The sequence below is a fragment of the Phyllobates terribilis genome, unplaced genomic scaffold (assembly GCF_046119375.1).
Source record: "Phyllobates terribilis strain yellow unplaced genomic scaffold, ASM4611937v1 Scaffold_2__4_contigs__length_985480577, whole genome shotgun sequence".
NCBI lineage: Eukaryota > Metazoa > Chordata > Amphibia > Anura > Dendrobatidae > Phyllobates > Phyllobates terribilis.
The window spans coordinates 685,761,525-685,776,979 of record NW_027362762.1 but is presented as its reverse complement, the minus strand read 5'-3'; the positions used below and the strand labels follow the sequence as shown (position 1 = coordinate 685,776,979).

The 15,455-nt window shown below is 42.2% G+C and overlaps 1 protein-coding gene across 2 annotated transcripts in view; it reads right to left on the bottom strand.

Annotated features, from left to right (window-relative positions):
* Window positions 1-1,989, bottom strand: part of CTSE (cathepsin E) — a 91,378-nt gene extending 89,389 nt beyond the window's left edge. For both annotated transcript variants that reach the window (XM_073666945.1, XM_073666946.1), the window contains exon 1: window positions 1,834-1,989. In XM_073666945.1, coding sequence (XP_073523046.1) covers window positions 1,834-1,889 — 56 coding nt within the window. In that variant the 5' untranslated portion in view covers window positions 1,890-1,989. The remainder of the gene's footprint in view (window positions 1-1,833) is intronic.
* Window positions 1,990-15,455: the final 13,466 nt, after the last annotated feature.

Sequence of the window (15,455 nt, the reverse complement as noted above, 5' to 3'; positions counted from 1 at the left end):
CTAAGCTATCCAACTGCTTTTAACTTCTTCTTCTTTTTTTTTTTTTTACTACTTACTGTTTGACACTTCGTTTGAGAACCCCCAGTGCATGCTGGGATGCTCAAACGAGCCGTCATCAAGGGACAGAGGTTGTGGTCACTGCCGCAGCCTTTTCCCCTATCCTGAAACAAAGTGTCAGTGATGTCCGTTACAGGGGCTGGGATAGTCTCTGCTCTGAGGAGCAAGCGTTGATTGTCAATTCTGATGATGCTCAGTAGGATCTTGTTACTGTGCACTATTTTTCTCAGTTCACAGTGACAATGCGCTCCCTCGCCGGCTCTGATGAGAACTGACGAGTTGGCAACAGAGCGCATTGTCAGTGCAGGTTGTAAAAAGATTACCTGCTCTGCAGGAAAAAGCAGAGACCTGCCTTGCCCCCTCAAGTGATGTCACTTTGAGGCAGGGCTTAATTTCAGGGTGGGGGCAGAGGCTGCAGGAGTGACCACAACCTCTGACCCCTGATGACGCTTTGTTTGGATATCCCAGAATGCCCTTGGGGTTCTGGAACAAAGCATAATCAAACAGGAAGTAAAAAATAAAACAGTTAGTGTAATGAGAGACCTATAGGGAATTTTCAATTAAAGTAGATTAGAAAACAGATTAGATTATTACATTAAATAGACAGACATTTAGGATTAAAATGAATGTTAGTTTCAGACCAACCTTTTAAGGTTAAAGTCCCTCAACACATAAGTAAATCATAGCACTAGAAACCTCAAACATTAATTCTAAATCTAGGAAAAAAAACTGCAACCACCCAAGTTGGTGGGATGTCTGCAGCTCGATAATCCACTGTGGATTCACTTGCAGATCTGTAGCAACATCTGGATTTTGTTACCTATTTGCCGTGGATTTAACCCTATGCATTGAAATAATCCATAGAAAAATGTGACATTCTGCAGATATGAAATATGCTTCGCAGTTCAATTTCCGCACAGAATTTTTTTATACCATGTGGCTGTGGGTAAGCCTTATAGAAATGTCATCCACTTTTCCGCTATGAAACAAACAAAACTAAAATCGTCAACTCTTGATGGCAGAGTTCCTCCTGGGCACAGAAGTCCCGAGGCAGGGAAACAAGAAACTGAAGCATCAGATAGTCTGACATCCAGCGAGCTCTTCATAAAAACATCCAGCTTTTTTTAAACCATTTTAAAATCCACATGGAGTAAGGACAGAAACAGTCCAAAACATGTCAGGTGGCCCGTACGCATGTGCTCAATGTGGATTTTAATATGGGTTAAATAAAGTTGGATGTTTTTATGAAGAGCTCTCTGGATGCTGGACTATGTGGTTTTCACTTTGCAGTTATTATATTATGCTGTGGATATTTCGTCCACAAATCTTCAACTTATCCGCTGTGTGAACAAGCTCTTGGGGTGGATTTACACCCAACCCATTTTACTATGTTGCAGAAATTGTTATGACTGTTCTATTTATCTGAAAGGAACTTGCACAATCCATGGGTTTGCCACAAAAGGGACCCGATTTAGATAAGTGGTACTGACTATCTGTCACAGACACTTCTGCAACAAACACTGCAGCGTGTCAATCCACCCTCACTACCTCACTAGTCTGATTTTTATGTATTATTAAAGCCTATATGTGGATATGCCCGTCTAATGAGCGAGCGTCAATATATATCTATAGATCTACTTGTTATTAATAAATATATATATATTATATTCTGTATAAATAAATCCATGGATATATAGATGTATATAAACATATATGCACATATACTTCTTTCTTGTTTCTTCCACAATAAATCAGAAATGCAAAGAGACCACTCACCGTATTACCCCTTGGACAATAGCTGCGCACAGTATAAGTACAAGCAATGCCTTCATCTTCTGTGTATGTCGCAGCTCCGAAACCAGGAGCAAAGCTGGTGTAAATGCCAATTTATATCTATCCCTAGAACCAAGCCCATATACCACAGATAGTGTTGTTTGCTGTATAAAGTAAACACATGACTGATTTTACAGAGTTAACAAGGTTAAAAGCTTGTGCCAGGATCAACCACCCCACTTCTGATGACGGGGCATTTATTTATGAGCTAGTCGATTGTGGATATGGGGGGCAGAGTAGGTTAGTGTTACACGCATGCCGCTAGGTTCAGATAGGAGCGAGACAGGTTACATGAATTATTTGGAATCCTGGGGGGAACCGTTACTCAGGGCGACCATAGACCATGTGCTGCAGATTCTCTCAGGCACACAGAGGTATTGACCCTCAGGCACAAACACGTAGGTTGTTTCACTTGCTGACCAGACACACTTGACAAGAGTCCTCATGAACGGTAGAACAGTAGCATTTAATAAGAAGCCGCACAGTCAGTGCAAGTTGAGTCTTATGAGCAACAGGCTCCAGTGACAAACAGTACAGTTTCCTTACCAGCATAGCAGTTCACAGTCTTCCCAGTAGTACAGCACAGCACAGTTCTAATGCAAAGGCACATTAATGAACACAGCATTCTTTACAGCACCTTGAGATGGAGGAGGGGGGAGGGTTTGCTGAGGGAGATGATCCCTGTGACACCATTTCTTCCAGTCCTTTTCTTTCTGCCTGACAACACTCTGCACTGCTAGTTCAGGAACTCTACCTGACCTGTGCTTAGCTTCACTCCTGACTTGAATCCTTTTCACTTGCAGGGGCGCTTCTGTCAGATGCAGACACACACACACCACCTTTCTCTTCGGCTCCAGCCAGACAGTAAACAACTTCCCCACAATCCCCCTGGGGCTCTGTTAAAACACTCCCCTTCTCCTGTGACTGTGTTAACCCCTCTAGTTGCTGGATGCTTCTGGAGCACAACACTTCCTGTCTCATGTGCTTGTGTTACTTCTAATAGTTGCTGAATGCTTTTAAAGCAACAGCACTACTTCTGCATGTCACACTCTGCAACAGCACTACTTCTGCATGTCACATTAGCTTACAAATGTGCCCCCAGAATGGGGAGCATGTGAGTACATTTAGGGCTCATGCAGATGACTGTAATAATCGGACGAGTGCTATCTGTCGTTTTGAAGGATAGCATTTGTCCCCATGCTATTCTAGGGGCCGTCCACGTGTCTGATTTTTTCGTTGGACAGTGCCTGTTCGGGAAAAAAATTGTAGCATGTCCACGTTCGATCCCATATTCGGATCGCACTCAGTCGTGCAAGTCAATGAGTCTGTGGTAAACATGAGACTGCACTCGGGTGACCTCTGAGTGCAGTCCAATTTCCACGGACTGACAGAATGGAGAAGATGGAGAATTTTTGTCTTCTTCTTCTTTTCGTCCAAGAGAGTTGGACCACACTATGATCCTACTTGGGCATATACACTTTGAGTTTGATCAAATTGACTCAATTTTCTTGGATGAGAAAATATACGGTCGTCTGCACCTAGTCGTAGAGTTGAGGTATGTCTGCTGTACTTGATAATCTCCAGGAGCCCCATAGAGAATTAACGGAACAAAACGGAACAACAGTTGCTCAATTGTGCTCCATTTAAAGGACTACATTCTCTCACCTTGTTCTAGCGATTGGTGGGGGTCTGAGCCACGCTATAGTCAAACCGCCGGGGACCCGCTTTCACTTTCCACTGAAAGTGACTGGCAAGCTTCTGCCTATATGCTCATGGGATGGTAACTACATCTGGGCAATAAAAATGAAAAAAGCATATACAAAATGGGAGCAATAGAGCTAAGCAACAGTACATGTGAAAAAGACTTAGGTATACTAATAGATCATAGACTGTATACTAATAGATCATAGACTGAACATGAGTCAACAGTGTGATGCAGCAGCAAAAAAGGCAAATACAATTCTGGGATGTGTTAATAGATGCATAGAGTCTAGATCTCGTGAAGTTATTATCGGATTTTACTCCTCTTTGGTCAGACCTCATCTGGAATACTGCGTCCAGTTTTGGGCACCACATTTTAAAAAAGACATCAACAAACTGGTGCAAGTTCAGAGAAGAGCGACCAGAATGGTGACCGGTCTGCTAACCATGTCCTATGAGGAACGGTTACAGGATTTGGGAATGTTTAGCTTGCAAAAAAGAAGACTGAGAGGAGACTTAATAGCTGTCTACAAATATCTGAAGGGCTGTCACATTGTAGAAGGATCATCTTTATCCTCATTTGCACAAGGCAAGACTAGAAGCAATGGGATGAAACTGAATGGGAGGAGACACAGATTAGATATTAGAGAAAACTTTTTGACAGTTAGGGTGATCAATGAGTGGAACAGGGGGCCACGAGAGGTGGTGAGTTCCCCTTCAATGGACCTCTTCAACCAGAGGCTGGACAGACATCTGTCTGAGATGATTTAGTGAATCCTGCTTTGAGCAGGGGGTTGGACCAGATGACCCAGGAGGTCCCCTCCAACTCTACCATTCTATGATTCTGTGTAACACTCAGATGGATGTGTGAATGTACAGGATCTTGAAAAAGTATTCATATCCCGTGAACTTTTCCATATTTTTTTTCATGTTACACCCACTAGCTTAAATGTATTTAATTGGGCTTTTAAGTGATATACAAACACAAAGTACTAAGTATTTGTGAAGTGTAAAGGAAATGATATATGGTTTTCCGAAGATTTTAAAAATATAAATCTGAAAATTGTGACGTGCATTTGTATTCAGCCCCCCTGAGTCAATAATTTGTAGGACCACTTTTTATTGCAATTGCTGCAAGTCTTTTGGGGTTTGTCTCTACCAGCTTTGGATATCTAGAGGCTGAAATTTTTGCCCATTCTTCTTTGCACACTAGCTCTAGCTCAGTGAGATTGGATGGAGGCGTCTGTGAACAGCAATTTTCAAGTCTTGCCACAGATTCTCACTTGGACTTGGGTCTGGACTTTGAATGGGCCATTCGCACACATGAATATACTTTGATCTAAACTGTTCCATTGTAGTTCTGGCCGTATGTTTAGGGTCATTGTCCTGCTGGAAGGTGAACCCACGGCCCCAGTCTCAAGTCTTGTGCAGCCTTTAAAAGGTTTCCTCTAGGATTGCCCTGTATTTAGTAGTGGTAACGAGAAAACACCGGCACCATTTAAGTATCACGTGTCACGAATGGACATCCGCACACACCTTGTGACTTGTTTGCGATTTCTTGGTGCTTCACCCCATATGAGATATACATGAAGCATCAAGAGGAAAAATTGGCGACACTCACGATCCCTTAAAAATTCTAATCTATTCAATGAACTTTAAAACATGGATGCAGGAGAATTCAGGTACAAAGACGGGCGATGGCTGTTTCGCATGCAATGGCGCTTCAACGGGTCCAACACTGTGATCCGATGTACTTGCATTCTCCTGCATCCATGTTTTAAGGTTCATTGAATAAAGAAGATTTTTTATGGGATTGTGAATGCCGCCAATTTTTCTCTTGGATTCTTCTTGCCCTGTATTTAGTTCCATCTATCTTCCCATCAACCCTGACCAGCTTCCTTGTTCCTGCTGAAGAAAAGCATCCCTACAGCATGATGCTGCCACCACCATGTTTGACGGTGAGGGTGGTGTTTTCAGGGTGATGTGCAGTGTTAGTTTTCCGCAACACATAGCGTTTTGCATTTAGCCCAAAAAGTTCTACTTATCAGACCACAGCAACCAACCTATTTCAATACAAGCTTCCTTTTTTAAATTAAAGGAGTTGTCTACTACTTGGAGTCCCCGAGTAAAATTCGAAAAGCGTATACTCGCCTCTCACACCAGCACCATTTCAGTGATGTCGGCACCAGGTCTCATGGTGCTCATGTGACAATGAGGGTCAGGTAAGGGGACTCTTCCCTACCTCCTCAGTGTACCAATTTGGGGCCCAACCCAACAGCTCCAACAGCGTCTGGGAGTAAAGGACCAGCTGCGGTGTCTGTACACCTGCCCACCATCAACACCACAAATAGCCAGGTCTCCGTGTCCTGCTGCATGCCATCTGGCCTGTCTCAGACTCCTAAGAAGGAGAAAATGGACTAGGACCGTAAAGTTATGCTGGAGAGTCACATTGTTGTGCTGGTTGCACCATCGTTGTAGAGATAGTTCCCCATCCCTACCTAAGTGACTTGGTCTGCTGGACCAAGTGGACCCTAGGCCTTAGTTGATTTCCTGTTGAGGCTGAGGAAACCACCATTGACTCTATTGCTGCAACAAAATACTTTTTGCTGCTAGTTTATTTTCCTTGAAGGCTGGATACGCCAGTGTGTGTTACAATGACTTGAAAAAGCTGGACAAGCTGCACTTTATTTTATTCTTTATTTTTATTTGCACCTGTTGTGCCCTTTTCTGCTGGATATGTGGGCACCTCAAGCGAAGTTGGGGAGTTGCACTCTCAACTTATGGACTGTGCTGTATCCATTTCAGGGACTGTTCTCCATTTGCACTTTAATGTACTGAGCCTTTACTTCTAAGAAACAGACTGTTTCGACCTTGTTTACACGAAACGGACATTGTTTCTGCCCCTGTTTAAGGACTGTCCCTAAGGGTCCTTACCTAGAAGGACCGATAACCCCGTGCCCAAGGAAAAAAAAAAGGACTATGCTTCCCAAATTTGCGTGCACTGTCTCAGGGATATTGACTGTGTGGATGATGTGTGTTTTTGATTCTTAGTTTACCGATTGCCAAATGTTATGCAAAGACTGTTGCAGTAGTTAAATACTTTATTTGAATTTGATAAAAATGTTAAGAGATAGATAGAGCTGGTTGAAGATGAATGAAAAGCTCCATCTGAAGAGTGGCTGTTGATTTAATTGTTGGGTCTTTTTTGCAGGAGACCGATCAACATAAGTGAGTTAGATTAGAATGTAATGAATATGTATAATGGTAAGCATAATTCATAATGAGTAACAAAGCGTCCACTGTGTCAGGCCACTACCTCACCTTTATTGAGAGGGCAGTATTGGAGGAACACTGGTCATTGATGGCTAGGGAGAACAACTTCTAGGGGTTGGTTAAGGTTAATGTCGAGGACGACATTCATTTAGGACGGAAGAGTGTGACGGTAGGTATTGTACAGATGTTTTGAAGCATCCAGCAACTAGAGGGGTTAACAGGGTGCAGCTAGGGGGAGAGGTCAGGCCTGCCCCAGAGAGACTGGGTAAAGTCAGTGTTGTTTGGGAGATCAAGCTGGAAAGATACAAACCTCCTCACCAGGCTGATGGGGGACCTGAGCTTCTCTTACTTCGACTGCTTGTTAGTTGCTAGGAGTAACTACTCAAGAAGGAAAGTGGAGCTGGAGCTAACTGTTTGTAAACAGAGAAAAAGGACTGAACACCACATCTAAGGGCTGCATTCATCCTTCTGTTCTACCGCCCCCCCACCTCACTGGAAAGAAGGTAAGGTGTGGCACTGTGGACAGGGACTGCTGTGGGTGCAACAAACTGTGTTTACTGAAGAGACTACCTGTATCATATTGAAAGCCTGTTGCTAAAGAGACTTGTGTTATGTGCTGGACGTGCACCTTCATTAAATACCTGTGTTGAACTGTTCCCCGAGACTCTGTCAGCGTGTCTGTGCCAGAAAGCTAATGCATCTCATGACTGGGGAAGCTATAATCAATGGTCGCCCTGAGTAACAGTTCCCCCAGGATTCCAAGAATTCATGGAACCTGTATAGGAACCTAGATAAGCTTAGTGGTGTACTTGTAACATTTGAAATGTATTTCATACTGAGATACAAAAGGGACTAAACTAATGTCTGCTTTCTTTTCTCAACAGAACATTCCAAAACCCAGTAAATTCCAAAGTGCTATTGATCTGAAAGGTTCAGAATCTAAAATAATCTATTGACAGTTTCTGAAATCTCATTCAGACAGACCATTACAGGATCCATTAGGAATAATTAGATTCTGTGTACCAATTGAAGGATTACATATATGGTACATGTATGGATACGAGTAGGGTTACATAAATGGATACCTATAATTTAAAATTAATGGTAAAATCATTTAAAAGTAATGGTAATGAATTGTATCCTACTCATGAGAGGAGTAGTTATAGTGGGTGCAGCCTCACCTGGGCCATTCTGCCTTATAAGAAGATGTCAGTATATTTATGTAAAGTGACCGCGGGTGGTAGCCATGGCTGAGTTGCTGCTATCTAGCACCCTGGCACTTCACAGAAAAACCATGTCCCAGTCCCAGTGTGCTGTCAGGTGTGGGGTATATCACACTCATTTGTAGGCCGCAGGCCTCCAAAGTCTCCAGGCCTCCATCTTCAGGAGCCACCGCACACAACTCGGGGGACACCAAGTTCATTTCAGCAAACAGACATTTACTGGTCAGTTCAAGTTCATCAGATTTTAACATGTGGGATAGGGCACAACACTTCTTGTTTCTTAATTCCTTAGCACAACACATCTTCAGCCCTCTAATCTGTTACTCCTGGACTATCCCTCTGCCCACTGGCTCCATCAGCCCAAGGGATTTCCTATCCAGTTCCCCTGTGCGCCAGAGGACATGAGGCTTCCTTTAGCCCCTATGTCAGGACCTGAGCTCCTAACATTGCAGGAATGTCCACATGGACTTCTAGTACAGCCTCGGACGATAGGTACATGCAATCCCTAGCAGCCCACTGCACTTGAACTTGACCTTGTTACTGTTCTTCCCTATCTGAGTCACTAACAGGAAGTGCCTGCTTTTCACTAACACTTTAACCTCTCCCACCATGGGCTCATCCCAAACATTAACTGCTTCTTATCCTATACCTTCAGCTAACTACAGTTACTATCCTATAACAGTATGTACTAAGCCTATTGTCCATATCTTATGTCCTATCCTTATACTGTACACTATCAACATTATACTACACCATATCACATTTTACACTAGATGAATAGAAACGCATGACACTATACGCATTGCACAATATTGACGCAATTGGTGTCTTCAGGGATAGGAACACAGCAGCGCAGTCCACCACTCTTATATATATATTAATAGAAATGGAATTTGGTATATTTGGGAACCTCATGGATTTTACTTCAGGATCTGCATATCTTTTGATGTATTTGCATGTGCTATAGAAATAAGGGAAAGGAAGTACTAAGCAGAGCTCCTGATAAGTAAAATACTGGTTTAACACACTGTTCAGCATTGTATTAGTCATTCATAATCACAAAATCTGATAGAAGGTAAATAGGCATACACTGGCACAGAGCTGATACTGGCGTGAAGGAAACTGTATATACAGGACATATTTCCTAATTGTTGAGAGAATCGAATTCTCACATGACTCCTCATGATACTTTATCAAACTGGTCTATAAAAAATTGTGCTCGCTGTTTTTAAGGTTTGACATACTGTATTTATTGTTTATTATGCTTTGCTTATATAGCGCTATTATATTCTGCAGCACTTTACATACATCTAAATTCCCTATTAGTATGTCTTTGGAATGTGGGAGGAAACCACAGAAAACCCGCGCAAACATGGGGAGAACATACAAACTCCTTGTAGATGTTGCCCTGGGTGGGATTTGAATCCATGACTCCAGCGCTGCTACCCACCGTGCTACCACAAGTTAAAAAGTAGTAAATGGGTGAGTAAAAGTACAGTGGATAATCCCTTACTGAGGGTTTAGAACTCAATATATCTAAGGGCCTTGTACAATGGTACTGTATCAGAGTACAATACAGTATTATATATTTTTTGGTTATTTCGATCCCTTTGAAAACATCATGTAAACACATACACAGTTGTTAGAATGTTAGCATTCTACGCATTGAACACTAGATGTCAGTATGATTCCTATTTACTTAAATCCTTTGAACTCCACTACAAACCAGTAATTTTGCTTAACTCTTTCATGAGCTTTGATGTACCTATACGTCATTGTTGGGAAGGGGTTCCCGATCTACGACGTACAGTTACGTCATGGCGATCATGTAGCCACCATGTCTAAAGACAGAAGGTGCCTGCTGTTTCTGACAGCAGGGCACCAAAACTTGTTGCCACGGGGGAGTGTTCTGTTCCCCCCCCCCCCCCCCGCCACCAAAACAACTACAAATGAAATTGCCTGAAATATTGATGTCCAGCTATGCTAAAACAGCACCGATCACTTCTGCTGCTAATTGAAAAGCTGAAGATCAAGACCTTCTTGACCTGTTCCTGTCCCCTGCTTTTTCTAATCCACTCTCTCCCCTGATGTACGCTACACAACTCACACATGCGAACCTGAAGTAGTCTACACAACTCACATATGTCAACCTGATGCACTCTACCCAACTCACATATGTCAACCTGATGCACTCTACCCAACTCACATATGTCAACCTGATGCACTCTACCCAACTCACATATGTCAACCTGATGCACTCTACCCAACTCACATATGCCGCCACATTATAAAATTCACAAAACAGGAAAACACTTGATCAATTTCAATACAGGGTCACTTTGTGGGAGGTTTCTACTGTTTTGGCACCTCAAGGGCTCTGCAAATGTGACATGGCACCCGCAAACAATTCCATCAAAGTCTGCGCTCAAAAATGTCACTCCTTCTTTTTGGAGCTTGGCAGTATGCCCAAACCGTAGTTCTCCACCACATATGGGGTATCAGCGAGAAATTGCACAACAAATTTTGTGGTTCATTTTCTCCTGTTACCTTTGTGAAAATAAAAATTTGGGGGCTAATTCAACATTTTTGTGTGAAAAAATTTGATTTTTATTTTCAAGGCTCAAGTTTATAAAATTCTGTGAAGCACTTGGGGGTTCAAGGTGCTCACCACGCATCTAGATACATTTCTTGAGGGGTGTAGTTTCCAAAAATGGGGTCACTTGTGGGGGGTTTCAACTGTTTAGCTACATCAGGGGCTCTGCAAACACGACATGGCGTCTGCTATCGATTCCAGACAATTTTGCGTTCCAAAAGTCAATTGGTGCTCCTTTACTTTCGGGTCCTGCCTTGCAACCAAACAGTCGTTTTCCATAACATATAGAGTATAGGTGTACTCAGGAGAAATTGCACAACAAATTTTGTGGTCCAGTTTCTCCGGTTACCCTTGTGAAAATAAAAATTTGGGACTAAAGCAACATTTTTATGGGAAAAATGTGATTTTATTTTTATTTTCATGGCTCAAAAATTCTGCAAAGCACCTGAGGGTTCAAGGTGCTCACCTCCCATCTAGATAGATTCTTGAGGAGTGTAGATTCCAAAATGGGTTAATTTGTGGGGGGGGTTTCTACTGTTTAGGCACATCAGGGGTTCTGCAAACAAGACATGGCATCCAGCAAATTTTTCATTCCAAAAGTCCTTCCCTTCCAAGCCATTCCGTGCACCCAAACAGTACTTTTCCACCACAAATGGGCTGTCGATGTACTCAAGAGAAATTGCACAACAAATTGTACACTCTATTTTATCCTGTTACCCTTCTAAAAATGCAAAATTTGGGGCTAAAGCAGCATTTTTGTGGGAAAAAGTTAAATGTTCATTTTTTCCTCCCAATTGCTTCAGTTCTTCTGGAGCAAGTGAAGGGTTAACAAACTTCTTGAATATGGTTTTGAGCACCTTGAGGGGTGCAGCTTTTAGAATGGTGTCACTTTTGGGTAGTTTCTGTCATAAAGGCTCCTCAAAATCACTTCAAATGTGATGTGGTCCCTACAAAAAAATAATTTTGTAAATTTTGTTGGAAAAATGAGAAATTGCTGATATACTTTTAACCCTTGTAACTTCATAACAAAAAATTTGTTTAAAAAATTATGTTGATGTAAAGTAGACATGTGGTAAATTTTATTTCTTAACTATTATGTGTGATGCAACTATCTGGTTTAAGGGCATAAAAATTAAAAGTTTGATAATTGCAAAATTTTCACAAAAAACGCAAAAGAAATTTACCTAAATTTACCATTAACATGAAGTACAAGTCGTCAAAAAACTATTTCAGAATCACTGGAATATGTAGAAGCGTTCCAGAGTTATTACCTCATAAAGTGACACTGTTCAGAATTGTAAAATTTAGCCTGGTCAGGAAGATGAAACAGGCTGGGCGTGAAGGTGTTAAAGGGGTTGTCCGGCCTTAGGTTAAAAGTCTGCAGTCACTCTATTTGACTGCGTGCTGCAAGGATTCTCCGGTGTTGGTGCCGGGAGCGGACAGTCATGTGACCGCAAGTATGTGATTTGCATACTTCCGGCTACATTCCAACTAGACTTATTAGGACTTGCTCAATGCATCTAGTGGGGATGTGAACGCATGTGTGCCAATCACATACTTTCAGTCACACGTCCGCAGCTCCCAGCGCAGGCAATGGAGGATTCTCACAGCTCTTCACAAGTCTGCAGTTACATAGGCTACAAGTTTGCTGTCACTCTAAGGTCGAACAATCCCCTTTAATACATATAAATGAGCTTAGTTATCAGTACATTATAATTAGAATATATTAATCCATTCATTCAGGATCACACCCGCATTGATTTGAGACTTAGTGTATCTATAATTTCCTCTTCAGCAAAAAATTGCTTTTTTTCATGGTGTAGCTCACGGTTATAACTGACCACAAAGATACAGAGATAGGGAAAAGTGCACTTTAACCAAAAACATAGGAAACACAAACCCTAACTTGTTTTCAAAATGCTGCCAGCAAACAACATAAAGACTTTCTTTTACTAATTTACAAAAAAAATATTTTCTAAAAATATATATAATGTATAAAATATACAAATAAACATAATGTACAGAATATACGAAATACACATAACAACATGTTAAACAGCATGCGACTGGAGTCAAATTTGCGACATAAGGAACCCCCCAGCTTGTCATGAATTTGACCAGCGGGGGGGGTTCCATGCCTTATCATGCCCACATCCCCCTCAAGCTCCACCCATTTTAACAGACCTGGGTGAAAATGGTGTCAAAAAACGCAAAAAGATGTAAAATTTTTGTGCAGACTCGCGTTGTGCAAAAATGTTACAATTTTTCAAAGCTTTTTATGTCTAGTGTAAAAGCTTTGATTTTTCACACCGTTCTGGGTTCATTGCGTCTCCATGCGCCTCGCCACAAATCTTACTAAACAAATTAGACGAGCTGTAGCGTTATGCCCTGCCACAGCTTTGCCCATTTTGACAGAGTTAGGAGATGCTGGTATGAAAATGCCTCAACAATGAGGGAAGGCGGGCACCACCCAGGAATGATTACAGATCAACCCAATGCACATATGAAACACAATGTATGGCAAAAAAAAGGAAGAAGATATGCAAGAAATGGGGATCTCGCAAAAAATTTAGAAAATGAAATATTTTATTAACGCATGTTTAATACAGACATCTAAAAACATTTTAAAACAGCCCAAACAAATTTATATATGATACTGGCCCAACAATACAGCCAAAATATTACCCAAGCAAAACATAAAACAGGCATTCCTGAAAACATATATATTTATAGAATCATCAGTTTTGAACAGACAGATCAGATAGTCAGGATTACTCGTATATGCAGTAAGTAGAAAGGTGGTTAACCTGAGACCTCAATGGTTAATAGTGTGCCCACAGCCAATAAAGTGCAAATGCTTAAACAATAGTGTTGAGCGAACATGCTCGACACTGCTCGGTACTCGCCCGAGCATCACGTTACTCGGGATGTTCGGCGAGCACCGAGCATTTCCGGGTTACTCGGGCGGGAGCTCGGGTCTCCACCCTGCATGTTTGCCGCTCTTTACAAGTCAATGAACATGCAGGGATTGCCAGCCAGTCACTGTAATGCCGCAGCCATGTTGGTTGTGGGCATTACATTGATTGGCTGGCCGCACAGCGTCACCTCGAGTATTTAAAACCGGGCGCCGCCATCTTGGACACAGACGGCTGGGATCAGACAGTGTAGGGACAGCGCTGCTGATTTGGGGAGAGATATATACTTCAAAATAGTTAGTGTAGGGTCTGTAAAGGCTGCCAGATCAAACAAACAGTCCTTCTCAGGACTAATATCCATCCAAGATATCAGGCAGGCAGGCTGTATAGGAGACGCAGTGGTTATACCAGCAATCGCTGGCAGGAGGATAACACAGTGGTTATACCAGCAATTGCTGCATTACAGTCCTGTGTGCTCCTGTTGCTGAAATTGCTGGACTTAACTCAAGGTCTCGGGGGCCAGGAAAAATCCTTTTTTTTATCATCTAAATCCTCTTTTTTTTTTTCCTCCTTCACAATGTACAAATACCCGTCTTATTAACCTTTTGGTGGCCCCCCCCCCCCAAAAAAAAAGTGTGTCTGTGACAGTTCAGACACAAATATATCTGTTTTAAATAGTCTGGTGTAGGCCAGAGAAACAGAAGTGTGGTTTTGCAGTTCCACGGTTCAAACTTCTGTATTATCCACTTTTGGGCCATTTGTATCTAAATAAAAAACAGTTTGTAAAAAATCTCTATTATCCTGCTTTTGGCATTTTTGCCGTAAAAAAACTGTAATAGTGTCTCCCTGATTATTCAGACACAAGTATATGTGTTGAAAATAGTCTGGTGTAGGCCCGAGAAATAGAACTGTGGTTTTGCAGTTCCACGGGTCGAATCTCTGTATTATCCTGCTTTTGACATTTTTGCCGTAAAGAAAAACAGTAATAGTGTCTCCTGATTGTTCAGACACCAATATATCTGTTTAAAAGAGTCTGGTATACACCAGTAAATTATAACTGTGGTTTTGCCGCCCCACAGTAAAAAATCTCTATTATCCAGCTTTTGGTATTTTTTCCGTAAAGAAAAACAGTAATAGTTTCTCCCTGATTGTTCAGATTGTTTAAAAGAGTTGGGTGTAAGCCAGAGAATTAGAACTGTGGTTTTCCTCTTCCACGGTTCTAATCTACTTTTTATTACCCTTTTTCCATTGATAGTGCGAGTGTAAGCTATTTTACTTCTTTTACAATGGGCAAGGCGCGTGGCAAGGGACGTGGAACTGGACGTTCTGGTGATGGTGCGTGCAGAGGACAGGGCCGTGGCCAAGGTGAAAATGTGCCACAACCAACAGCCACATCTTCTTGACCGAATTACTAGGGAAGCACAGAACAACACCAGTATTGCGAACTGATCAGTGTGAACAGGTTATTAATTGGATAGCAGATAATACTTCCAGTTACCTGGGCACCACCACCTCCGGTCTGTCTTCCACACGGTAAAATCTTAGTAGCTGTGAGTCTCAACCGCATACTCCTCCTCACCCTGATGCTCCTTCCTCCCACCATGCCGAGTGTCGTCAGACAGCAAGTGATCCCATACTTGGACACTCTGAAGAGCTGTTCACTGGTCCATTTCCAGATTTGTGCCCCTCGCCTGCTCCGCTTGAAGTGGTGGAAGAGGAGATCCCATGTAGCGATGCCCAAATATTTGAACAGCCACGGCCACAGGAAGTCGACGCTGGCAATTTGTCACAAGAGGTGGACGATGACCAGACACAATTGCCAGGAAGTGAGGAGGAGGATCGTGGTGCACAAGTGGAAGA